The sequence below is a fragment of the Agelaius phoeniceus genome, chromosome 32 (assembly GCF_051311805.1).
Source record: "Agelaius phoeniceus isolate bAgePho1 chromosome 32, bAgePho1.hap1, whole genome shotgun sequence".
NCBI classification, from domain to species: Eukaryota; Metazoa; Chordata; class Aves; order Passeriformes; family Icteridae; genus Agelaius; species Agelaius phoeniceus.
Window position 1 is genome coordinate 2,357,429 of NC_135296.1, and position 26,246 is coordinate 2,383,674.

General features: G+C 50.4%; 1 protein-coding gene across 1 annotated transcript in view; it reads left to right on the plus strand.

Annotated features, from left to right (window-relative positions):
* Positions 1-506: 506 nt before the first annotated feature.
* LOC129133496 (hydrocephalus-inducing protein-like) overlaps positions 507-26,246 on the plus strand; it is a 41,487-nt gene continuing 15,747 nt past the window's right edge. The window contains exons 1-10 of the mRNA XM_077192229.1: positions 507-613; positions 1,800-1,989; positions 3,093-3,192; positions 4,423-4,541; positions 5,670-5,893; positions 7,830-7,897; positions 10,135-10,367; positions 11,180-11,280; positions 12,525-12,660; positions 13,174-13,272. Coding sequence (XP_077048344.1) covers positions 507-613; positions 1,800-1,989; positions 3,093-3,192; positions 4,423-4,541; positions 5,670-5,893; positions 7,830-7,897; positions 10,135-10,367; positions 11,180-11,280; positions 12,525-12,660; positions 13,174-13,272 — 1,377 coding nt within the window. The remainder of the gene's footprint in view (positions 614-1,799; positions 1,990-3,092; positions 3,193-4,422; positions 4,542-5,669; positions 5,894-7,829; positions 7,898-10,134; positions 10,368-11,179; positions 11,281-12,524; positions 12,661-13,173; positions 13,273-26,246) is intronic.

Consider the following 26,246-nt stretch of genomic DNA (forward strand, 5'->3'; position numbering starts at 1 on the left):
TCCAAGGCATCAGGAGAGACAGGAGTCTCCTGGGATGCCCGGGGAGACCCTGGGCAAGGCAGGGCTGAACAGGGCTCCTCAGCCCTGTCACCTGAAGGACTTGGATGCAGAAATCCCGGTGACCTGAGTGGGTCACCAGAGCACATGGACCAATCTCCCTGCCCATACCGTCACCTTGGGGCCAAATCTCTACAAACACCCTCAGAAATAAGGTGTTTAAGGAGCTGCCCAGGACATCCCCACGCTCTACACACAGAGCTGTCAGGATGTGATAAATGGACTGATCCACAGAACTTCTCATTCAGCTCAAAACTGTGACACTTTCTTCTGTGCCCTGTGGTTTGCTCTGTTCCTTGTGCTTCCATCAGCCAGTGAGCTGAGCAAAGACTCCCCTTTGCTTTGTTCCAGGTGAAGAAAGAATCCACACAAAGCTCCATGGAGAAGCTGTAGATGTCAACATTGGGTTGAGCACAGATTCCGTGGAGGTTGGCAAGACTTTCATCACCATGTCAAGCCACAGAACCCTGTTCATTGAAAACAGGAGTAACATCACAGCCCACTTCCAGTGGAAGGCTTTTCCTAGTGAGGAAGAAGAGAATGAAGAGAAGAGGAGGTTGGTTTGAAAGATGCATTTCAGTGAGATACAGGCCCAAGACTGAAACTGACGTGTGGCCTCAGGGGGTGTTGGTGCTTTGGAATGGTTTAGGCCAAGTAACCCATGCCTGGCACTGGGGTGTGTGTCCCTGGGCTTCAGGAGCTCAGCACTCAGCATTCCAGTTCATTGATAGTCCAGCCAGGGACGGCATTTTGGGAAGGAAAGGTTGATTGTGATGACTGGATTTCCTCAGGTTCTAATTGGGCTCTTGTCTCTCTAATCTCCTTTCTACATGACCAGGCAACATCCCTAAACATTTCCTGAGTTGCCAGTCCCTCTTTCCAAAGGTGATACACCCTCTTTTTTCCCCTTAGTTCCTTCAAAAGCTCCTTGCCCATGGGGGCTGGTTGTCTCCCCCTGTCCTGCTGTCAGAGAAGCTTTTGAGCTCTCAGAGCAGAGAGGAGTTTTTATGAGTGTAGATAGTGCAGGATCCTTTCCCTCTCAGGACATTCTACTGCCATGCACTGGGATGGGAGCCAAAAAGCTCTGGCTCATGAAAAGGTCTCTCCAGGAGTTTGCTGTCTCCCTCCTGCATAACAAAGTCCCTTTGCCTCTCAGAGGCTCTGTTTTCATGCATATTGCATATAAAACCTTGAATGTCACTGAAGGGATTGGGTGCCTGAATTCATCAATTTCCTTTGGAAGTGCTCTGGGATGCTCTTGTGAAAGGCAGAGCAGGGAACGGGGCAGGTCCAAAATGGAAGAAACAAAGAGTGATGCTGGTAACACGTAGCTGCAAGCCAGCTTGGTCTCCCCTTGCCAGGGAAGTGCTGCAGTGGGTGCTCTGTGATCTTTCTGTGCCTCCCCCGAGCAGCTCAGTGGGAGGAAAAGCCAGCTGAGGTGGCCGCTGGATTCTCCCTCAGCTGTGGCAGAGGCTTTGAGGCAGGAGCTTCTCTGGAGGGCTGCTGGCTTTGGAAACCTCTGCTGAGCTTGCAAGTGTGGAGTAAAAGTCCCTGCTGTGCCAGTGAACAGCAAGTTATCCTCTGATCTATGTGGGACCCTCGTGGCTTGGGCTCAGCCTTTGCTGGGGAGCTGCTGCTGCTGCTCCTCCCCAGGTGCTTTGCTCTCCTGCTCTCCCACTTCTCTCTGCAAATCTGTGGCTCATGAAACCATCTGCTGGCCTTGTCTCTCCCTGGGGCTGCAGGCAGTGCTTGCTGCAGCTGCAGAAAGAGGTGTCCCAGGAAAACTTCCCAGAGGAGAAAGAAACAGAGAAGGTGAAGGGCTTTAGTGGAGATCACAGTGCCCTCCTGAGCAGCATGGTCCAGGAGAAGATGGCAAAGGTGCGAGAAGACCCCATGCTGTTCTCCCATGACATTTTTGTCATTGAGCCAATGGTGAGTGATAGCTGAGAACATTCTCTTCCTCCTTCTCCTCCTCCTCCTTCTCCTCCTCCCACCCGCCCTACTCCCTACACCCACCCCTTGCCCCGGCTGCGGTCACTGGGCAGATCCTCAGCTGGCCCCATGTGCTGGCAGGGAGGACATGGAGTTCCTGGAGCGGCTGCAGAGCTCCCTGCTCAAAGCATTTGTGCCCTGCAGGCTCAAGGCAGGGCTGGGAGCCTGACAAAGCCCAGCTCTGCTGCCAGGCTGGAGCTCAAGGCCCCGCGTGCGTGTCCTTGCAGTGTCACAGGGAGCACTTCTTGTAGGCAGGGGCTCCCCCCACACGTGGGGCTCAGCAGAGGCTGTTGGAGCCCTGCCAGCTCACACACTGACCTGAAGCTTGCAATGGTTCCCTGGCAAAAGGAGGCCAAATTCAGCCCAAGGTTAATGACAGAAATGCCAATCCCCTCCTGTGAGCACGCCTTGCACTATTTCTGAGTCTGCCTTCCAGTGTCATCTGTGAGCCTGGACACAAGGGTGCAAGGTTGAAATGGGCCTTTGGAGTTCTCCTGCACACAGGGACAGAAAACCTTTTCCTTTTCTGCTGATGCAAGCAAACTGCCACGTGCTCCCATCCAGCAGAGCCCTGATTCTGAGTACTGGCATTGGGAGAGATGATGAATGCCTGGTGTCTGCACAGTGCAAAACCCCTTCTCATCTTGGAGTAAAGCCCCGAATAATCCCAACCTCTGCTTTCTTTCAAAACAGCTGAACTACTATTTGCATTTCAAGGAAGGGGACATGTTCTCCTCTTGCTTACTCCTATGGCCCATCTAAGGCTGAGAGCCAGCAGTGCACAGTGGCAGTTGCATCCCACTGTAGCTGACAGCAGCATGATGTGGCCAAGAGCTTGTGTCAGAGCAGCAGGAATATTGTGGAGAGTGGGAGCTGATCAGCTGAGCATTGAGAGCTGTGCTGAGCTGGGTTTGGAGTGTTTCCTTGGCTCCTTGTGTTGTTCACTCATCACTGATGCTCTAAACAAAGGCCTACAGGAGTGTGGTGAAAACAAGCAATGTGAAGTTTGCAGAGCAATGTTTTGCTGTCTCTTTCTGCTGTAGGAGGGAGAAATTGGGCCAAATTGTTCAGCTGAAATCAAGGTGACCTTCAAGCCCCTGGAAGCACTGGAGTATGGAAGTGTGGCTTACTGCAGCATCTCAGGTGCAGCTCCTTTGCCCTGCTTCTCTCCCCCTCAGTGAAGCCATGGTGCAAGCCTGAGCCCACTGGGCTCCCATGGAAGTGCTGGCAAGAGTCCCTGGTCAGCAGGGCAGTGCTGGCACATCCCCCCTGGCCCTGCAGCTTCCAGGGAGTCTCCCGTGCCAGGCCAGGGCTCAGAGTGCTGTGTCTGCCTGACTGATCCCAGAACAGCCCAGGCAGTGCAGGGAGAGGTTTTCATGCCATGGCTTTGCCAGCATTCCCTCAAAGGCCAGAGAGCTCCAGAGCAGAACAGCTTTAGTGAACAAGCACTAAGGCCCTCCAGGCCCCTGGCCTCCAGGATGGGTCCATTTGCCATGGATCCATCATCAGGTGGGAGGAGCTGAGTTAGAAATGGGCTCCCTGAGCCTGGATCACCTCCCAGTGCCCAGACAGCAGCAGAGCAGAGGTGGCTGAGCCCCACTGAGCCCAGGCTGTTTGTAGAGGGAGCCCCCTTGGCCAGCAGCTGCTTCTCTCCCTGTGTGGGAGTTGAGCCCTTGCAGCTCTCAGTCTGTGCAAATAGAACACAGTGCTGAGTGTCAGAAGGGGAGCAACTTGGGCAACAAAGTCCTGTGCTCCTGGGCCTGGGAGTTTGGTAATCGCCAAACTCTGTATGAGCTTTGTGCCTGCACTGAATGGATTTCAAAGCTCCTCTAGGTGCATGGGAAGGAAACCACAGAATCACAGTGTGTTAAGGATGGAATGGACCTTCAAGATCATCTAGTGCCAAGGCCCCTGCCATGGGCAGGGACACCTCCCCCTAGAGCAGGTAGCTCCAAGCCCCATCCAGCCTGGCTTGGAACACTTGCAGGGCTGGAACCTCTACACCTTCCCTGGGGAACCTGTCCCAGTGCCTCACCACCCTCCCAGTAAAAATTTCTTCCCTAATATCTAACCTAAATCTCCGTTCTCTCAATTTCTACCCATTACTCCTTGGCCTGTCACTACAGGACACCAGAGATGTTTTAAACTCAGCAAACGGGTGGCTCAAATTGGAAAGCAGCCCAAGGAATGGGTTAGAAATCAGGAGTCAGCCCCAAGGGATTTTTCCTGAGGGAAGAGAAGGGTGCATATCTTCTCCTGCAGCATCAGGAGCTGGTTGCATCCAGCTCAGAGTCAGGGACTAGCACTGAGGCAGCCTGGAAAATCCAGTGTGACAGAGGCAATGATTGTACTGCAATGGACATCTCTCCCCAGGCCGTGAGAGCAGGCTGCCCCTGCAGCTCAGAGGGGAAGGCCAAGGACCCTTGGTTGAACTCAGCTCTCAGACTCTGAACCTTGGGAACGTTTTTGTCAACACCCCCCATGTCTGTGAGGTGAGCAGCAGGGCTTGGGATGGATCCTGATGGCTCCTTTGGCAGCAGCAAGCCTGGTGGAGCTGTGGAATTGCTGCCAACCTGGGCACTTGTGAGCAGGGAATATTTGATGCACTGCTCAAATCTGGGGGGGTCAGAAAGGTGTGTCTGTTGTTCCTGAAGCCCCAGTCCCTGCTTTTGGGCAGCCTTCCTTAGGGATCAGCGTGAAGGCTTCCTGCAAAACAAGCCCTTGGCCCATGAACCCAGCACTGGCTCCAAAAGCTGCATGTTCAGAGGCTTTTGTGGCAGTGCCAGACACAAGGCACCTTTGCACTGGGCTCTGCAGAAGCAGCTGCAACAAACTGGCTGCCTTTGAGCTTCAGCCCTCTGCAAACAGCTCCCAGTCAAGTGTCCCTGCTTATTCCTGCAAGTGACAGGAAAGCCTTGGGAGTTCTCTCCCTTGCTGAGCAGTCCCTCACCACACTTCAGCCTTGCTGCATCTCTGGCTCTAGAAAGAGAAAAGTGTTCCTGGGAATAAAGGAAAGGATTTTTCTACCTTTTTGCCTCCCCCCAATAGTGTCAAGCTTGCAAAAACTTCATGAGAGAGCAACTGAAAGAGGTAGAAAATGAAGCACTGCATTGTGCCAGACACTTTCAAAAGCTTGGCTGGGGTAGAGAAAGACACCCTGAGTTTTCTTACCAAGAGATGGTGCTGTCTGTACATTTTGATGCTGATGCCTCACTCTCAATGTATTGTTTTGATGGTATGGGAAAAGGTGAATGAGTAGATGGTGCTGTTGGAGCTGTGCTCAGTGGGGCAGCAGCAGCTCTGGGGTGATTCACTCCGCAGCTGCAATCAGCCCACGTTGCTCTCAGGGCCAGCTCCCAGTGAGCTGGGTGCTGCTGAGCAGAGGTGCACTGCTCTGTGTCCATGGGATAAGCCCAGGGTGACTGCAGTTCTGTGGAGTTGCCACTGCTCTGCATGAGAACCCAAAGGCAGAACTTGTCCTGTTGTATCTTTTGACTTCTGCCATTCAGCAGCACAAAGCATCTTCTGCCTTTGCTGGGTGTTCATTGCATCATTAGCCAAGAACTCACAAGAAGGGAAGGTTCCACATGTATTTCCACTGTGCTTTCTTGCTGCTGCAGGTGAAACTGATGAACCAAGGAGCTCTTGATGCTCCCTTCACCCGTATCCCTTCAGGCAGCAACGTGGGCTTGTGCTTCAAGTTTGCACCCGAGGAGGGCATCATTGCAGCAGGTGGGAGCCAGAGTGTCCAGATCTCCTTCAGTGCCACCGTGCTGGGGAGCTTTGAGGAAGAGTTCCAGTTCAGTGTGGCTGGATCTCCTAGGCCTGCCATCCTGACCATCAAGTAAGGACCCTGGCAGCTGGGTGGGCACATCTGTGGCTGTCTCTGGGACATCCCCCACCTACCTCCTTTTGGGCTGGAGCAGAGAAAAAAGGTCTGAATGTCTGCTCTGCTGCTGGCATTGCTTTAGTGTGAGGATGCCTCCTGCCCTGGGTGGTGCCTGGCAGCTGGAATGACTCCTCCCTGCAGGGATCCTCCCTGTGCCTTGGGCCATGGCAGGCAGTGGGATGGATCAGCTTTGGGCAGCAGCTGCTCTGGGATGTCCCAGCTGAACACCCAGCAAGGCCCCCAGGGCTTTGCAGATGGGCCAGCCTGGGTGATTCTGCAGCAGCAGCAGTGTTTGTAAAACCTTGTGTGAATAATCCATGCCAGATGGGCAGCAGCAGCCTCAGCTCAGCTCTCATGGCCATGCTGTGGGGGACAAGCTATGCTCCCAGCTCCTGTGCACAGAGTGCTCTGGTGCCTCCTTTGCACAGCCAGCAAAGGGCTGATGTGGGAGTCAGGGAACTGTGCAGCAGGAACTGTGCCAAGGACTGGGGCACCATCCCGTGGGCTGGTGCCATGGCAAGAGACAATCCTGGCCCAGCCAAAGGGAGAAGGGCTGATCATAGGGGAGGCAGAGCTCAGTCCTCAGCACCACAGCAGCGTGAGGCCTTGGCCCTGCCAGCCTGAGCCATCTGCTGCTAGGATAATGCAGTAGAAGCAGGAGAGCTGATGCTGGCTGCTCTGCAGCTTTGGAGCTGGGCTGCTGCTCTTGGGAGGCACTGGCTCAAGGCAGTCAAGAAATGAAAGCAATCTGCACTGGATGATAGCAATAAGATAAGGGAGATGGATAAAGAAGAACAAGGAAGTTACTCCTTAGCAAGAGAAAAGTGATGAGTAGGTGTGCCCATAGTGGAGAAACCATGATGCTGGCTTTGTTTTTGGAGGAAAAGTGCTGTTTTTTTTCTTTTGGAAATCAAGAGGGAACCTTTCACCATCAAAGAATTGATTCTCCTCTGTCCCTCCCCCAAAGTGGTCCCTCCCCCAAAGTGGTCATGGGCTGTTTGTGCATAAGCAGCTTTCTCCTGGAGCAAGGGCAGGTGTCTCTTGTTGAGATGTGCAGAGCAGAGCCAGGGGCAGTCCTGTGAATACAACACAAGGCCCAGGTCACTGCTCCTTGATTTGGAACCAAAAGGCAGAGTGGGCATTGATTGGCATCAACCATGAAATCAACTGGTGAGTGTTGTGCAGCTTCAAGTGCTGATTTCAGTGGATGTTGGTGACTTTTGGAGTGTGTCTGCTGAGTTCAAGGCCAGGTGAGGTGCTGTGCTAGATTCAGGACAGCCTTGTTTGCTTGTTGCAGCTCTTGCTCTTGGCTGTGCCAGCTGGGGCACTGCTGACAAGCTGGTCCTTTCCTCTAGGATTCATCTGTCCCCTGGGTAGAACTGTTGCTGCTCTTTCCAGAGGATGTTTGGGAATGCCCTGGATTTGTGTCTCAGAACCCTGTCTGTAATGATTGGGTGGGTCAAACTCTCCTGAGAAAGCTCCTCCATGGGAACAGCAGTTGCAGCTAAGAAGGAGCAAAGCAGGGCACCTGTGGCTGGAAGGGCTGCTTACAGAAGTTTGTGGGCACACCTTGATGTCCATCCCCTTGGAGATGGGGAAACTGAGGCACGGAGCCCTGTCTGGGTGTGTGTTCAGGGTCCTTCATGGGACCCCCAGCAAGCCGGGGGCTTCTCCTGCCTGCCCTGTGCCCAAAGCCCATCAGGGGCTGTTGGCTGCTGCCACTTGGCGTGAGCTGCCCCCTGTGCACAGGGCCCTGTGCTGAGCACACGGTGCTGTGTTGGTTGGAAACCCAGGGTGCCCTGAGCCCAGGTTTTGTGCCCCCGAGCCACGACAGCCGGACCTTTGCAATCCCTTTAACCGAGCCCTTTCCTGCTCTGTCCTCGGCCTCCAGGGGCAGCGTCACTGCACCGAGTGTACACTTCGACCTCCCTGAGCTCGACTTCGGGGACATCTCCTTTGGTGAGTGTTGCCTGGGCTGGGACACAGCGTCAGGGATCTGTGCCTTCCAACAGAAAAGCATCCCTCACTCCTGGTCTGCCCCAGCAGCCTCTTCAGGCTGTCAACTGCAGGGCTGCAGGGCTGCTGCCTCAGGGGGCATTTTGCCATTGTGAAATCCAATAGGAGCAAGGAATAGAAAGTCAGTATTTTCTGGTGTCTCTGTGCTGCTTGAAAAGACAGATGTCTGCCAAGGAAGGTGGGAATCTTCCTGCAATGGAAAGATGAGCCCCTCCCTCCCAATTATTATCCCTTTGAAATGACAGGGCTCCCAGGCAAAACTATGGGAAAAGGAATAACAGTTCTTTCCTAGACTATCTCAGGAGAGCACAGACAAGAAGGCAAGAACAGAGGTTTCCCAGGGGCCAAGTCCCGTTTTTCCGCTTTGGTGGAGTTGTGGTCACAGCAGGAGGAGCTGTGGGCTCTGGCAGGGCAGGGATCCCCTCCCAGCCGGTGTGGGAAGGGAAGGGAAGGGAAGGGAAGGGAAGGGAAGGGAAGGGAAGGGAAGGGAAGGGAAGGGAAGGGAAGGGAAGGGAAGGGAAGGGAAGGGAAGGGAAGGAGGGAACGCTCCTTTTGCAAACCCCCAAAGGGCAGGGGGATGTGGGCAGTGCCCAGCAGCAGCAGGCAGGAGCGGGGCAGGCAGGCAGGGTCGATGGCAGCGCTGAGCTGCAGCCAGGGCAGTCCCGGGCCAAGCACACAACCTCCCGCAGCAGCAGCGGCCGAGCTGCGATCCCCGAGCGGGAGGAAGGGAAGCTCCGCTCCCTGCCCAGCCTCAGCTCCCACTGCACAGCCGCCCACGGCATCACGCCACAACTCCCAAAACCCCCAAGGGAAAAGCCCAGCCCAGGGCCAAAACCCCCCCAAACCCCTATCTCCCTTCCCAGACCAAGGGCAACATTCACTGCCAAGCCTAAACCCAGAACAATGAAGTTCATGAACTTCTGATGGAAACTCATTGCCTTTCCTGAGCTGCTTCTGCCCCAGCCTGCATCACCACGGAGGCAGTTGTCAAGTTGCCTTTTGAAGAAATGAAACAAGAAAGGCAACAGATGGAAATATGGTTCTGAAGCAGGAGATTGATCCTGCTGAATGCCATTTCATTCCTAAGGTCTCTTCAGCTGAAGGCAGCTGTTGTATCTTTGCTTCTTTGTAACTGTTGACTGTTGTCTGCATGTGCTGGCCTCAGTCTCATTTGAGGTTTTGACATCTGGGTTTGTCCTTTTTGTGCCTCTCTTTGCCTCCCTGCTGCAGTCCCTGCTGGAGCTGGCAGTGGTCACTTGGATGGGCACAGAGAAGCTCTGGGCTGCAGCTGCAGTTGTTTTTTCTCCCCATCTGTGTTCCAGTGACTCTTGGTGAGCAGGCCTGGGGAGAAGTCTCCTCCCCACAGAGCTGCCAGCCCAGCCAGATGTGCACTGCAGAGCAGGCTGTGGCTGCTCTGCGGGCTCTGCAGGACATCCCCACCATGAGTGGCTGTATCTCTGGCTTTGCGGGATGGAAAGCAAATCTCAGAGCTAGAGTGGGGGAAACCCTTGCAGGCAGCAATCATAGTGAGCAGCATGGCTGTGATATCCCCGTTTGTTGGGTGAGGTGGGACCTGGTTCCTAATTGCTAATCTCAAAGCAAGGCTTGGGTGTGCCCCCAGTTGAGTGGGCTCTGAGCTGTCACGTGCTCAGTCTGTTTGGCCCAAACCAAGAGATGCCTTAAGGGTCCTGCAGAGACAAGCTGCATTAGGGTGCTTTGCATCACGTTCTAGTTCCTGATTCCATCCTCACTTCCTTTTGCTGTAGCTTCTTCTCAATGACGACTCACTGTTTATATATCTTGAAAACGGTGGGAGTGTTGGCAGGCTGACGAGGGAATTTGACAGCTTGAATTCTCAGAGTAAATGCTGGGTCTGGGTGCACACTCATCACTGAGAGAGAACTGGTGCTGGTTTGGGGCAGGTGAGGGAGCTCCTCCCCATCACAAAGAGAGAAGCTTGCAGTGTTGAGCAGGGCTAGGAGTGGGCATTTTCAAGGCTGCAGTCTGGAATCTGTGTCAAAGGGAACTCAGTGAGGATTCATTCCTCACGCAGCTTCTCGCTGAGCTGTAGTTCAGCTAATAAAGAGCTCAACTCCAATCCCACTTTCATCCTGCCAGGATATTCCCCCCAGGATCATGCCCTAATGGGTGCCTGAATGGATATTTGTGTCCTTCCCCAGGCTTTCCCTACACGCGGCGCTGCTGCCTCACCAACAGCTCCCCGGTGCCCCTGACGTTCCAGCTCCGCATGTCGGACGATGGCACGCAGCCGGCTGTGGACAGCGTGGATCAGATCCGCAGGGACACTGACCCGGCCTGGAGGAAGGGAATCCATTTCTATGTGGAGCCCAGGGAGTTCACCATGAATCCCAGCCAAGGCACCATCCTGCCCCAGGGACACCAGGATATCGAGGTACGGCAAGAGCCCAGCCACAGACGCTGCAGCACCAGGGCTGAAGCTGCACTGCGGTGTGGGAGGGCTTTATCTCTGGTGCCAGCTTTGAGCATCCTGGCAGTGAGAGATCTGCACTGCTGGGAGGCCTCTGCTAGCTGGCTTACTCGGGATGTTCCTCAAGGAGCACTGTTTGGTTTCCAAATTCATATGCTGAGGTCACATACCTTATGGTCAAGGCCTGAAGCCATTCTTGTGTTTTTGAGAGCGATTTATTTGATTGCAAGTGGGCAGAGCAAGGATGAGGGCAGAAGGTGGCCTTTAGAGAGATGTCATTGGATAAAGCAGTTAGCTTTTCTTCTTGGTCTCATTTCCCCTCTCCTAGGGAGCAGAATGATTTGTGTTCACTTCAGGAATCTCCAGTGGGGACAAAAAACTCTGCAGCCATGAACTGCCCAGCACCTCCTGGGCCACACTTTGCCCTCAGCTTCCTCCTGTGAAGCTGAACTCGCTGTGCTCAAGTCAGATTTCCTCTGCATGGATGTCATTGTAGTTGCATTTCTCATTGTAGATGAAAAATTGGCCCCTTAATTTGAATGCAGTGGTGCATAGAGCTTTAGTCTAATGTTTTAATGTAGGTGACCTGTGGCCTGATAGCAAGGGGTGTTTAACAAATCTGGCATTGCCAGAAGGCTTTTGTTACTCTGAGACTGTGCTCTACACATGGAGCAGCAGAAGAATTAAGGCCAAATCCTCCCTCAGGAACTGGAGGATATCACCTGTTGGTAATGAGCTTTTATAAGGAAGAATTGACTGTTCTTCTCTTCCACCAGGTGACCCTGTGCTCCAACACGGTGATGGAGTTCTACAGGAGAATGCTGGTGGACCTGGAGGGTATTGGCAGGGGAGTGGCAACCCTGATCCTCACAGCCAGGTACCAGCCCTTGCCTGGCCCCCCAGGCGCTGCCTCGCACAGGCTTTGCTGGCTGCAGCTGCCAAGGAGAAATGCTGCTTAATGGCCTCATGTTGTGCCAGCTGGACATGGGAACAGCAGTGCTTGGGCAGCAGCCTGTGGTGAAAAGCACCCCTGCTCACAGCCAGCACGGTCCTGGGCCCTCTGCTAAGGGCACCAGGAATGATGTCATTTCTTGGCCTGGTTTTTGGTGCTTGAGGATGGAACAAATTTCCCGAGGGCCTCCTCTCCTTCTTCTGCAAGAGGTGGAGTTGTGCTGGTTGTGAGCACCGTGCACTGGTTTGGGCCACACCAAGCAGCCTGCTGAGAGTCAGGGTCTGGCTCTGTCCATGAGGGCACATGGCAGGGGAGAAGTGGCTCCCAGCAAGAGTGGTGAGGGCAAGGTCTTACGAGGGGAAAGCAGCCCTTGATGTGGCAGGTCAGCTCCAGTTATTCTCCTTCCCTCTGCTTCCCAATTTGAGCTTTAATGTTGTCAGGGTTGAGACCAAAAGTCGTTGTTGCTGCAGCAGAATTCCATGCTGCTGTGCTGCTGTGGGTGTCAGTTGAATGCCAAGAGGGATGCAGCTCCCTGGTGCTGTTCCCTGTCCCAGGCAGAGCCATCCAGGCAGTGCCTGGGCTGCCATTCTGTAAAGCAGGTGGAGCTGGGGCCAGGCAGGGCCTGGAGCTGTGCAGTGAAGGAGCCAGGGAGCTGCAGGGCCTGGCAGGGGCTGATCAGCCACTCTGTGGGGCAGCTGCTGTCTCGTGCCCTCCAAGGCTGGGGCAAAGAGCTGAGTTCTCAGGCAGGGCAACAGCACCATGGGAGAGAAGGGAGTCATTTGTACTGAGACACTGGAGTTGTGTGTTCCTTGAGCCTTAGGGAGCACTGATCCTTGTTGGGAAGGCTCCCCCAGAGCTCGTGGCTCACTGGGACTGTTCCAGGAGTCCTTGCAAGCCTTCTTGGGTAAAGGAGGGGCTGAGGCAGCTGTGGCTCAAAGTGCTCTGCCTGGGGCACTGGGCAGCCTCTGGGTGCTGCCTCTCAGGGTTTGCCCCTCCTTGACAAGACATGTTGGAGTGGGAAGGGGTAGAAGGCAATTTATCCCTGTAGGGCTGTTCAGTGTGCATTTGACAGTGACCAATGTGTTCTGCTCCGTTTCACAATCTTTGGGGGGAAACGTTCTCCATTCTCTCAGTATCTCTGATTCCCCTGGGGTCATCTCTTTGCCCAGATGTCTCGTTCCTGAGCTCCAAGTGTCCCCCCAAGTGCTGCTGTACGATGAGTGCCACCTGAAGGTGCCATATGAGAGGAAGCTCATCATTAGGAATCCCAGCCACCTTCCTGGCTGCTACGGGCTCATTCCCCAGGTTTGGCATCACATCCACCTCCTTCTGTCAAATATTACTGAGGAGATTATTAAGGGGAAAAAGGGTTTGGACAAGACCTTGCTGGTTTCTCTTCAGTCTTAAAGATCTGCTGAGAGCAGGATCCTACCTGACTGTAAACTTTAGGAGGCAGTTGAAGCTCCTGAGGAAACAGTTGATGTTCTGGTCTTCAGGGTGTTTTCTTGTGGGAGATCTTAGAGGGTTGTGAAAAGCTGCTGCATCCACTGACACCAATGCCTGTGCTGGCAGCCTCCTTGCAGGATCCCCTGGGAGTGCTAAGCCTACAATTCTTGCATCTTGTTTGTGCCTTTTACTTTTGTGCTGGGGAGTTTGAAACGTGCGTGTAAGTTGCTGTTGCAGTGGATGTTAAGGAGTCTAAAGTTTCTTCAGAGGTGCCTCTGAAGTTGCATTTCATTCTGTCCCTTCCAGAAACGCAAGGAGGACTCTGCTGTGCTCTACTCCAGCCCCAAGCCCTGTGGGATTGTGCAGCCCCAGAGCACAGCAGAGATCCCAGTTGTGGTGGAAGTGCAGGCCCTGGGCACTCATCGCACCAACGTTGTCATCGGCGTGTTCGGGGATGAGAGAAACCCACTGGTGAGGGCAAGGGGAGATGTGTGCCTGTGTGCAACTGCTCCTGGCAGGGTGCACAGGGACAGGGATTCTGCCGGGGAAAACAGGCCCAGGCTGCTGGGGAGAAGGACAGGAGGGATGGGTGGCACAAACAGCTCCTGCCTTAGAGGTGGCAATCTCAGTGTCTGACACAGAATGGAGTTTGGCTAAGCTGGAATCTAGGGGCATTTCAGTTCATTCTTCTTTCAAATGCTGTGAACTTTGGAAACATCTGTTTGAAAATGTCATCTCTCTGAGCACAAAAGAGGACATCAGAAGACTTCTGGGAACCTTGAGCTTTCTGTAAAAGAAAGGAAAGCTGACATTTGAAGAGTGGTTGCAAGGATTTAAACTTCTATTAAAACATATGGAAATGGCGATGCCAAATTCCCTGGATGGCACCAAACATGTGAACCTGGGCCATTGTGGCACTGCCTGTAAATCAGTGAACAGGAAGGACAGGCAATGCAGGCTGTGCCAGGGAGCCTGAAGTTTGACAAAGCAGTTGCTTTCAACTATCAGGCTGCTTCCCTCAAAGAGGAGGTTTTCTCCCCACCAGAAGAACCAGTTGTTTAACTGTCAGCCTGGTCTTAACTAGAGATTTCTTGCAAAGGTAACACCTTTGGGCCAATAATTTTTAGTTTGAAAGGTTCTCTCTTACCTTAATCCTTTTCAATATGGAGATGAACATGTAATTTTCTTTTTCCCCAAAAGCCCAGCATGTCAGCTGGAGAGTGGTAGCTCTCCCTAAAGAAATAACTTGAGCAGGGTTGAGCTGTTGAAGGTTTTTTAGGTTTCTCTGTTGTGGTTTGTTTTGGGTTTTTTTAAAATCTTTCTTGCTTGCTTCCTGGAACAGAGAGCACAATTACGGAGCTCAGGACGTCTGGCAGAAATCTCCCCAAGCCCAAGGCTGGCAGAGCTTGGCAGGATCCCAGCACCACAGCCTGTGTATGTATGGATGGATGGATGGATGGATGGATGGATGGATGGATGGATGGATGGATGGATGGGGAATGCGACCTGAGTCGCCTGGGAGTGTTGGAAAATGTCAACCAACCCCCCATTAGTGTCAGGGGAACATTCCTGATAAATCCCTGGTGGAGCTGCAGAGTTTCTGGCCTTGGGCACTGGGGGGGCTCTGCTGGCTGGGCACTGGCTGGGTCTGCCCCTCGGTGCCTCAAATCTCACCTTTTTGCTGCCTTCTCTGTCTTTCCCTGTCCCACTGTGCTTTTTGCATCCCCACCAGGTGTTCATGCCTGTCCTCTGTAGTTGCTCAATGCAAGCAGTTGCAGCTGCTGCAGCACCTCAGTGTCATCCCTGGGCTGCCTTTAGAACAGACCTGCTCCAGCCTGGATTGGGAAGGGCTGGATCAAGCCATTTCTCAGTTCAACGTGCCAGCACCCAGCCAGGGGCTGCATCCTGGCCAGGAGCTGCTCGTGCAGGTGTCCCTCCCTCCCACTGCAGGTCCCTGTTCATAGTTATCTTATTTTCCAGAGATGAGCTCTACCCACCTAAATTCAAACCCCAGCCACCAAAGGAGAAGAAAACCAGTTTGGATTCCCTGGCATCTCAATGGAGGCACTTCAGGATTGGACAGGAGGATACAGCCAGAGCCCTGAAAGAAGTGCAGGATTTTACCCACTCTTCAGGAGCAGAGGTAGATTTTCTTGTACATCCAGTGCTTGTGTTGCCTCCCCAGCCTGCCAGCACCAAGTCCTGCTCATGCTGAGCTCCCTTTTTGCTGCCCTGCTCTGCTGTGCCCTGCCAGCGGGCTGGGCAGCAGGGCCAGTGGCTGGACATGGGCTGAGTGGGAGGGAGAAATAGGAGAGTTTTCCTTGGAGAAGCTGACTCAGATCCTACAGACCTGTGTTGAGTGTGGGATTTTTTTGCCTTGTTTCCTTCCCAAAGTAAGATGAGGCTTTTCTCTGCATCATCATGGTAACACCTCCAGCTTCCCTCCCAGAGCAAGCTGGGATGAGTCCTGATCTCCATGGAGCCTCTTCCCAAGGCAGCCAGACTCCCTGTTTGCAGGGCTCTGCTTTCACCCAGAGCTGCTGTTGCACTGCTGGCCCTGAAGCTGTCTTACAAAGGGAGACTTTGCAAAGTGGCTGTCTCTTCCTCCCAGCACAGAAAATGGCTTGTTTTTCAGGTGCCAGCACCAACTCCTGAAAACCCTCACCTGCCACGAGGCTTGGAGGGATTCAGGTGCTCCCTGGACGTGGTGCACACTCCCCTGGGAGCGGAGAAGGCAAGAGGGAATCTGTCTCACTGCCCATTGTCAGTGTGGCAAGCAGGGCTGGAGCTGCCAGTGCCACTGGGGGCCCTCAGCATTGGCCACAGAGGGGCCTCCCATCCCTGCAGGCCCATCACAAAGGGCTGCTGAAGCAGCTGCTTGTTGGAGAGCCGTGCAGGACACGTTGTAGGCTGCCCAAGGACACTGTGCAGCACCTATGGAGGGCACTGCTCCCCCTGGAACTCCTCAGGTGCTCCACAGGAAGTTTTTGCAGGAGCTTTTGCTGTAGCACCTTGAGAAAGCAGCATTTAAATCAGAGAGAGGGGAAGAGCCTCAGGAGTCAGATGAGCTGGGCTGGGCTCCTTCCCTCAGCTCCAAGAGCTCTCACTCTGAGTCTCCTCCTTTTCTAAAAGCAGGAAGTTTTGAAACTTTTTAAAGGCAAGTTGTGCATCAGAGAGAATTCCTACTGCCAGGAGACATCCCAAGTCACTTTTATGTAATGTACTAATTAATGCATCGACCCGTGACGATGGGAGAAGATTTTCCCCATGGTCCCTGCACTGGTCAGTGGCATGGATGCAGGATGCGGTGAGGGTGATTCTGGCAGTGTTTGGGGAATAGGCCCCTCTGGCTACAGCTGCACTTTGCTCCAAGATGCTCTTCTGCATCCATTTCCATGCTCAGCACCTCAATCTCTCCTGTCTTCCACCCAGGCTTTCAGTATCCTGCCAGTGTCAGGTGTGCTGCAGCCAGGAGAGAGCCAGCAGGTCTCCTCCACCTTCTCTGGCCACCTCAGCAGCACCTGCAATGTCCCGGAGCTGTGCCACGTGGAGGGAGGCCCCAGCTATGAGGTGCTGGTGCCCGGGGAGGCCTCACGTGTCAGCTCCTCCCTGAGCCCCCGGTGGATCAACTGTGGCTCTCAGTCCCCTCTCAGGGAGAGGTGAGTCAGCCTTCCATGGGTTCCTGCTCTGCCATGGGTTATTGTCCCTGCAGGGCTTCCCTGCTCCAAGGACTCTGAGCTCAGAGGTGCTGCATAGCAAAGGCCAGCAGCAACATAGGGATGGCCACTCTGAGCTCCCTGGCTACCTTCTCCTGTTGAGACCGAACATCTTCTTCTCTATTTGAGTGCTGAGCCCTCCTGGCTTAGCTGCTGCCTGCAGGGAGCTGGGCTCTGGACTTGCCTTGGCACTGCCTCTAGAGGTGTCTTGAAGTGCATGGGGTTGAGTGGCATCTTCTTCATCACCTCCCTTCTTCACCAAAACAGTGGAATTGTGGTATGGGCAGGCGTGGGGCACAGAGCAAACCTTGCTTTGGGTCTGCTCCTGCCCCAGATAAAGTCCTTGCAATGCTGATCTGCCAGGGTTCTCCTTATGGTGGGACAGCAGCCAGAAAAGCTCATGTCCTTTAGGCTCCCCTGCAGCTGCAGCAGTGGGCAAGCACAGGAGAAGCTCAGCTCCAGCAAGGCAGCCCAGCTCAGGACACACAGGCCAAGGGTGGAGCTGGGAGTGGAGGCTGCTTCAAGCCAGCCTGTGTATCAGGACTTCTTCAGGCCAGGCTGAAGTTGGTTGCATGGGGAGGAGAGGGACAAGGCTGCTTCCAATGGTTTCCATGGCAGCCAGCACTGGTTTGCTTGGTCACAGCTGGGTTCCAGCAGGAAATCTGGCTGACAAGAGCCTGTCTTGCAGGAGAGGAGTTCCTGCAGCCTTTGCTTTCTGACTGATAGGATTGTTCTCATGAAGGAGCAGGCTAGGAGTCGTTAAAACCAAAGGTCACGGACAGAGACTCTCTAACTAATTAAAGTTAGGCAGTGGTGTGTTTATTAACACCGGCGGGAGGCACCAGAGCCGTCCCTAAAAGGCGTGACCGCGCTGTCCAAGGTTCTTTGTCCTCTCTTTATTGCCCAAGATCTTACATACAATACATCTGCACAACCCCAGCACCTCCCATCCCTGCTCTGTATTCAAATGAGGTCATTGGTCCTTCACACCTGTGCAATTCTTCCCTTGAACTGGGTCTCGAATTGGGTCCGTGGTCTTAAGGGATGAAGTCAGGAATGTCTTCATCAGGTCTCTGTGACCCTCTGGCACGATCCAAGGCCCCCTGCTTAGTGACTGATTGACATCAAGCCCAGGTGCTAACCATTGTTCTCCTGGTTTCAAGATGTTCTTATAACAGTTCACTTCCTCCATTCCTTCTAGAAAGAAGCTCCTAATGGTAAACAATAGAACAGTCAGCTCCAGCTTAAGCATCTCATAATCATTAACCTATGGTCTGCCTATCTAACTTACATCCTGATCAATGGGAATTGCTTCTAAGCCTCAGCTGAAATCTGAACTCTCTAAAATCATGCTTCAGCTATGCCCAGGAGGAAGGGGGCTGAATGAGCTGAGTAAGAATTGTAGGAGAGATAAGCAGATGTCAGCTCTGCTCTAAACTAGGAAGCCAGGAGACAAAGGGCGTTTTCAGGCACCAGCACAGAGAGCTGGTGGATCAGCCTTTGGCAGGGGCTGGAGGGGTCTGGCTGTGCCTTAAGAGGGAGCTTGCACAGTCAAGAGCTTATGATGGCAAAATTTAGCTTTGGCTGGTCCTGGAGGTCCCCTTCCACCAATGGCCTCACTTGGGATGTTCCCAACATCTGTGGGTTGAGAAGAATTAATGGAAATGGCCTCAGGGTCAAGGAATGAAGTGCAGGGCCATCCAGGACTAGGGAGCCCAAGTTTCTGGTGGTGACTCTCAGCCATATTTTCTGTTTTATTTTATTTTGTCTGCAGAAGGGAGCTGAAGCAGTCAGGTAAAAAGCTTCAGGAGGAGGCAAAAGCCTTAGAGGAGGAAGAGAGGCAGAAGGATGAAGAGAGGCAGAAGCAGGAAAAGAAGGGTGTCTCTGTGGGGAAGCAACCTCCAAAACTAGAGAAGGGGAAAGCCAAGACCCCAGAGAAGAAGGAAACCAAAATCCCAAAAAAGGAAACCAAATCCCCAGAGAGGAAGAAAACCAAAATCCCAGAGAAGAAGGAAACCAAAATCCCAGAGAAAAAGGAAACCAAAATCCCAGAGAAGAAGGAAAGCAAAGCATTAGAGAAGAAGGAAACCAAAATCCCAGAGAAGAAGGAAACCAAAATCCCAGAGAAGAAGGAAACCAAGGCCCCAGAGAAGAAGGCAAGCAAAGCATCAGAAAGGAAGAAAAGCAAAGCATCAGAGAAGAAGGACACCAAAGCCCCAGAGAGGAAGGAAAGCAAAATCCCACAGAAGAAGGAACCCAAAATCTCGGAGAAGAAGGAACCCAAAGCCCCAAAGAAGAGGGAACACAAAGCCTCAAAGAAGGGGGGAACTGAAATCCCAGAGGACCCAGCTGAGCTGGAGAACTCTTTATTCTTTATTCATACAACTCATTTTACAGTTTGAAGGACCTTGTGTGCAACTTTAGTTAGTTCATAGATTTCTTGCCAGTTATTCTATTATGGGTTAATAAAATAGATTTTACTTGTGCATCAAATCTCTCTATTGTATTGTTTACCTGTTCTCTTCACTGATTCTCATGGGACAAATCCCTTGTTGTTGCAGGTGTATTTGTTTTTCACCCTCAGAATAGATTGGTCACAAAGTCTCATTCTCACAATGGCTTCACATGGGAACTTGTACCTGCTTAGCTGTACTCAGAAGAGATGACAGGCCAGCTATTAACATGGCAGAACAAGGCCTGATTTCATAGGGCCTTTCTTTTATCATTATTCTACCTGTCTATGACATCTCCCCCTTTTTGTTCATTTAAAAAAGGCTCCTATGTTCTGATGTTGAAAGAGCTCACTCTTGTGAGGGTATTATCTCATCAAGGTTATCACTGGTTATCTGTTAGATACGGGGCTAAGATAGATAAAAGACCAATTACAATCAACAAAACTTACCAAATTCTATCAAGTCATTGACACAGAGTTTTGCAGCATGAGAAAACAAAAGAATAATGTCCGATGTCTCTTAGGGAAATGGAAAGAAATGACCATTGTTTCCAATGAGTTGAGAAGTATGAGAAAGTCTGTGAGCTGGAAATGTTGATCTTTGACATCACTGAATGTCCTCCTGGGTGCTGGAACAGGGAATAACTGAAGAAGGTTCGTAGGAGCACTGTACCATGAGGATGCCAGGAGGCTTTTGTTGGCAAAATGCCTCTGTCAGTTTCCAGACACAGCCATGTCTGGGCAGTCCTCCTCCTGTTCCTGCTCTGGCCACAAAGGCTGCAAGGAAACCTTTGAAGCAAAAGCTGCAAGGTGATGAGGTTATTTCTCTTTGCACTGGGCCTCATTTTTTCAGAGCTGATCAGTATCTGATGGAATGAACAGGTGACTGCTTTGAACTGCGGATGATGAAACACAGGCACATCTTCTCCTGAAGTTAATGAATCAATCAGGCTTCACTGTGGTACCCTCAATTGGGATTTAGATGTGATGATCTTTTTTCCAAATTCCTCATGTAAATATTGCATTATTCAAACTGATTAGTCGTCCAAATTTCTCATGTACATATTGCATTATTTGAACGTTCTTAAGGCATACATTCCTTTTCTTTATTGTTTCTTAAGAATGAGATGCATGCCTTTTGTTATGAGTATGAAGAAACATCATAGCAAAATAATACATGCAGTGGACAAGAAACTTAGAGCAATTAGGAATAATTTGGATACAACAATCAGGAATATTTCAAATAGCAGACAAAGCTAACAACATAGGTGGAATTAGGTAAATAGCAATCTCTGCAATAATGTACCATCATCCCAGAGTCTGCAAACAGCTGACAAACCTCGATTCAGTGGGGACATGGAGAATTATTTCCAGATAATAATTCCCAAGCTCCCTTTAAAAAGAGTTCAACTGTCATGTCTAGAGGGTCAAATTGCCAAGTCAAAGCAACTCAAATCTAGCTTTGATGCAGAAAACATCTGGGTCTGTTGGCAAATTCCCATCCAGGTAGAGCTAAGGCCTGGCCACCACCCAAGCTCTAAGTGGGAGAGAATTCCCTAAACATCATTTAAAACAAGGCTCTTGAGATTAGCACTTAGGAGTAAAGGTCTAGGGGTGACAGACTAATGAACCATGCAATAGCTGTCTCCTCCAAAATTCCCTCAGCATAGAGATGCTTTAAACCCAGCAAACTCTTGGAGTGGTTCTGTAATAATAATTGGGGCTGCATCTGATTACTTAGAGTAGATGTCACAATACCATCAGTTTAGAGGAGGCTTCCCACAAAGCTGAGATATCATTTCTTGGAACTCTGAAAAATACTTAGAAATGATGAGACAGCACTGGGTCAAACCATAGAGCCACAGTGTGGAGCCCAGCTAGAGGGGTAGTCTGGTCTGAGAGATACATAAGCAGCTAGAGAACAAAAGGAGGATCCTGAAATGACACGTCTCTTGTAGATAATTACACCAAAAGATGGTAAAGCAAATGAAAAGCTGGCTATAAAAACAGTAAATCAAAGATTGATGTATTTATGACAGAATAAATGCATCCAAAGAAAACACTGAACAGCTCACTAGTAAAATTTATGATACCTCAGATTAAATAACACTCAAACCTGACAGAAATTTATTTGGACTGCACTTGAGCTTCACAAGAGGAACTTAAACTCAGCCCTAAAAGGATTTCAAATTAATGTCATTATCACCTTAGTAAAACAAAAAGCGCACTCAATAGAACTCAAAGTTAATTACTAGTAATACCAAACATAACTGGACCCATAAAAACTGGAATAGATCATTGTGCAAACTTAGTAATATTGAAACTTATCAGAAATTAAATCTACCAAAATTTAACAAAAAAACCTTTGCCTTATTTAATTTAACAGAAGGTAACTGAGCATTACAATATTGGGCTTCAATTTAACAGCATTAAAATGAACATCCTTAAAAGTTATAGATAATGCCATGATGTAATTTTGTCCAAAGTTATTAACACAAAAAGACTACTTAAAGGTGAATAAGCCATAAGTGAAATAACAGCATGATGGTGCACTGGAGGGATTCAAGTTGTAACAAGCATGTTAGAATTATAAGTAAATCAGTTATGAGAAAAACCCATGGTAACTGCAAATTCCATGGAAACAGAAATGCAGTAAGGCTTTTTAAAGTGCCGGGTTACTGGAAAATAAATATAATAACGTGCAATTTAGCATATTGCTGAACAACCCAACAGCTTTTTGTGACTGTATCTGGCATCATTTTATATGGCACATTTGTTAGCCTTCTTGTTAAAGAAATCAGACCATGTTAAAATTTGATAGGTAATAAGGCGTTGCATTTACTGCTTTTCAATATAGTTGATAGTTATCCATAGGGATAGTTATAGGCTTTGTTAATTGCTGATATGTCTTTTTGGTATGTGTTTTTGGTCCAGTCCATTTCTGGCCAATCGTTTTTCAGGCATCTAAAGTAAAATCTGACCCAGTATGTGGCCTTGGAGGACCCCAACAGGTCCAATTCTTGGGGTTGCTCTAGAGCATTGGGCAGCAGTTTTGTCCACCTGTCCCAAGTATCTGCCAGGTTGGGTCTCTTACCTGTGGTGCAGAGGAGCTCTGAGTTATAGACGGGCCAATCATCTGCTACAAAGGTGGCACGGTTTGACGCTGGCGCAATGCCAGTGCCCCCATGAAAATACATTCTCCCTGGTGTCTGCTGTGAGATGTGACCAGGAATAGAGCAAAGCAAGCTCCAGCTGAGGAATAAAAGGGAAAAAACAACTTTATTAACTTACAATATGTAAAAGAAACACACAGAACTCAGGATGAAAACCTTCCAAACATTCCTCCTCCCCCCACCAAATTCCCAATACATCACAGTCAGACAAAACCTTGGACTCTCAATTCAGTTACCACCCCTCAGATCACCAACTCTCAGTCCATCACCACCCTTTAGATAATCAGTTCTCCGTTCATCAAGAAGAGAGGAGTCCCTCTTGTACCATAGGCTTCCCCTGGAAACACAGTTGAGACCTTGTGTGTTTCCATATCACACGTGGCACTGCCTGGAGAGCATTTGCCATCGTGACCTCTTCCTTCCATGCCCAGTGCTCTCACCACTGCACATGGACCAGAGCTGCTTCTAGGGTTCCCCTTTTAAGGATGCTTTGCCCAGTTCCAAAAAAAGCACAGACTCTCACTTTTGGGACACCTGTCCCCCCCAGATTCACCCCCTGGGGCCGAGGGGTCTCAAGAACAGAGATCTTCTTCTTCCATGAAGACAGAGGGCACCACTGCCCTCCTCACCTGTTGTCTCTGTTCACACACTCCTTCACATAACATCACTGCACTCTCTTGGCTCCAAGCCCTTGCCTCACCCTAAATGCAGTCTCTGTGTCACAGGAAAAAAATGGTTCTGTCCATAGCTATACAAGAAAAGTCCAGCCAAAGGCCACACCATCATCTCCTCCCACCTAAGATTCTTCTCAACTTCTCTCGTGGCCCATTTCCTCTTATATCATCTCTATCTCTCTTCTCATTCAACTCCAGGAGGATCAGCATTTGTAAGGTTTCCATCATCCAAGAAAAGGGTTAAAAATCTCAGGCTCTGCCTGTCCAGAAGTCCCACGCTGCCCTGCCGGGCACCTTCTCGCTGCACCCCCCTTCTCCTTTATGGCTGGCCGTGCTGCCCGCATGTGATACCAAATTTCAAGCTGGCACAAGCACAGGCACAGGCTCACTCTCTTTCTTTCTCTCTTTCTCTCTTTCTCTCTTTCTCTCTTTCTCTCTTTCTCTCTTTCTCTCTGGGGGGCTGGCTGCCCGATGACTCTCCAATGTTCCTCCACCCTTCCATCCTGCAGGGGCCTTCACCTCCCCTCTCTGTCCAAGGCCCGGCCTACCTCACCCGGCCGCATGGCTTCCCCTCCCCTGCCAGCCCGCAGCCGGGCAGGGCAGCTCTGACCTCTTTCACAGAAGGAACCCGAAGAGAGCTTCCCCCTGGGAGTTCTCTGCTTTTACCCCCCTGTGTTCTCAGAGGCGCATCCATGTCCTCAGTGGCCACACCAGGTGCCAATATTCAAATCTGAGCACCTATCGGTTTGACTACAGCATCCCAAAAAACTCTCTTCCTTTTCAAACCAGGACATAAGGGCAGCAGGTTTTTAGATCATCAACTGGCAGAACTCGTTGAGAGGGCTTTAAACTAGGTCTGAAGGGGGTAGGGAAGCAGCTGGGCTGTCTGGAAGCAGGCCCAAGGGTGGTAAGCCTGAGCTAGGGGTGAAATCAGTAGCCCAGCTGGGTTGCATCTATACCAGTGCATGCAGCATGGGTAATAAACAAGAAGAGCTGGAGGCTATGGTCCAACAGCAGAGCTATGATGTAATTGGCATCAGGGAAACATGGTGAGATGACTCACATGGCTGGAGCGCTGCACTGGATGGCTACAAGCTCTTCAGGGGAGACAGAAAAGGGAGAAGAGGTGGAGGGGTGGCCCTTTATATTAGGGAGGCTTTGGGCACCATAGGTATTGAAATTAATGATGATGAAGTTGAATGCCTGTGGGTGAGAATTAGAGGGAAGACCAACAAGGCTGACATCCTACTGGGAGTCTGTTATTGTCCACCCAACCAGGAAGAAGTGGTGGACAACTCATTCTATAAACAGGTAGAGAATGTTTCTGCATCATCAGCTCTTGTTCTTGTTGGTGACTTCAACATGCCAGACATTTGCTGAGAAGTTAAAACAGCTGAAAAAAGGCAGTCCAGGAAATTTTTAGAGTTTGTGGAGGACAACTTTTTGTGGCAGCAGATGGGTAAGCCCATCAGGGGAGGGACTGTGTTAGATCTTGTTGTTTGCAAGTAGAGATGGGCTGGGGGGAGATGTGATGGTTGGAGGCCACTTGGGGAACAGTGATCATGAAATCATAGAGTTCTCCGTATTTGGTGAAGTCAGGAGGAACATTAATAAGACTTTTACATTGGACTTCCAGAGGACAGACTTTGGCCTGTTTAGGAGAGTTATTCAGAGAGTTCCTTGGGAAGCAGCCCTTAAAAACAAAGGAGTTCAGGAAGGGTGGGCATGCTTCAAAACAATGATCTTGAGGGCACAGGAACAGACTGTCTTTGTGTGCCAAAAGACAAGTCGAGACGAGGCAAATGCCCAGCCTGGATGGGCAAGGAGGTTTTGGAGGAACTTAAGAATAAAAAGAGGATGTATCATCTTTGGAAGGAGGGTCAGGTCTCTCAGGTAGTTTTTAAGGGGGCTGCGAGAGCATGTAGGAAAAAAACCTAGGGCAGCCAAACTCAGAAGTTACAATGGCAACTTTTGTAAATGCCTTAAATTGAAAGATGTAGCTAGGTGTGTTTTCAATTCCTATCTGTTAGAGATGGGGCAGTTATCTTCTGTTCATTGGGCAGTTTTCTTTATCTTTGCCTCAATCAATCCCCCTCTGGGGAGGTATCTTCTGTTAATTGGCCATTGAGTCTCACTGTATGACTGATAAAAAGTACATAATCTCATTGTGAGATGCTCTGCCCAGAGTGAGAAGCCAAGCATTCCTACTGAGATATAATCTGAGATTTTGGGACACTAGTACAGCTTTTCCACTGGATTCTCAGAGGAGCAGCTTTCAGCCCCACTGGATGCCCAGAGGAGCAGCTTTCTTCTCCGCTGGATTCCCAGAGGAACACCAGGCCCATCTACACCACCACTGGACCTTCAGAGGAAAACTACACCTTTCTACAGGATCCCTGCTCCAACAGAACCCCACCTGTCACTGCAGGGACACTGCAGCCACCATTCAATCGGACTGCTACCAAGACCAACAAGTATTCTGACTCAGTAGGTTTTTTTTGTTGTTTGTACTATTTCATTTGTATTTTTAGTTCTCCTAGTAAAGAACTGTTATTCCTATTCCAATATCTTTGCCTGAGAGCCTCTTAATTTCAAAATTATAATAATTCAGAGGGAGGGGATTTACATTTTCCATTTCAAGGGAGGCTCCTGCCTTCCTTAGTGAACACCTGTCTTTTCAAACTAAGCCATTCACCCTTAGAGGAAAATTGAAAATATATACCCCACACTCATTTTAGAAGTATCCTAAGCCAAAAGACTGAGAAATGCCTCACTGATTCCTGTATGTTGAATGTTGAAGCCATCTTGATAGCTAATGATTTAGAGCTGATTGTGAGTAACCAACTCAACCCTGCCCAGTTCTTGTATGGAGAAGCAGATGAGGAATTTATACATAATTGCCTAGAAATTATAAACTATCAAACTAAAGTAAGGAAGGATCGTACAGATCAACCACTCCAAGGTGGAAAACGATTGTACATTGATGGACCTTCATGGATAATAAAGGGTATCAGGGTACACTACAGTGCATGAAGGTTTGGTGGCCATAGAAAAGAGAAAGTTACCATCCAACTAGTCAGCCCAAGGTGTGAGTTGTATGCCCTAAAATGAGCTCCGGAAATTTTGGCACAGAAAAGGGGAACAATAGATACAGACTATAAATACGCTTTTGGAGTAGCGCATACCTTTAGGAAAATCTGGGAAGAAAGGGGGGTATTCAATTCAAAGGGAAAGGGATTGATTAATGAAAAACTCATTTTAGAGGTGTTAGAAACATGACAATTACCAGAGGAAGTAGCAGTGGTGTATGTTAAAGGACATCAAAAAGGGGTGACTCAGGAGGTAAAAGGAAACAATTTAGCTGATTTAGAAGCTAAAACTGCAACTGAATCTGAGACAGAAAAACTAATAATAGTATTAACATCCATGA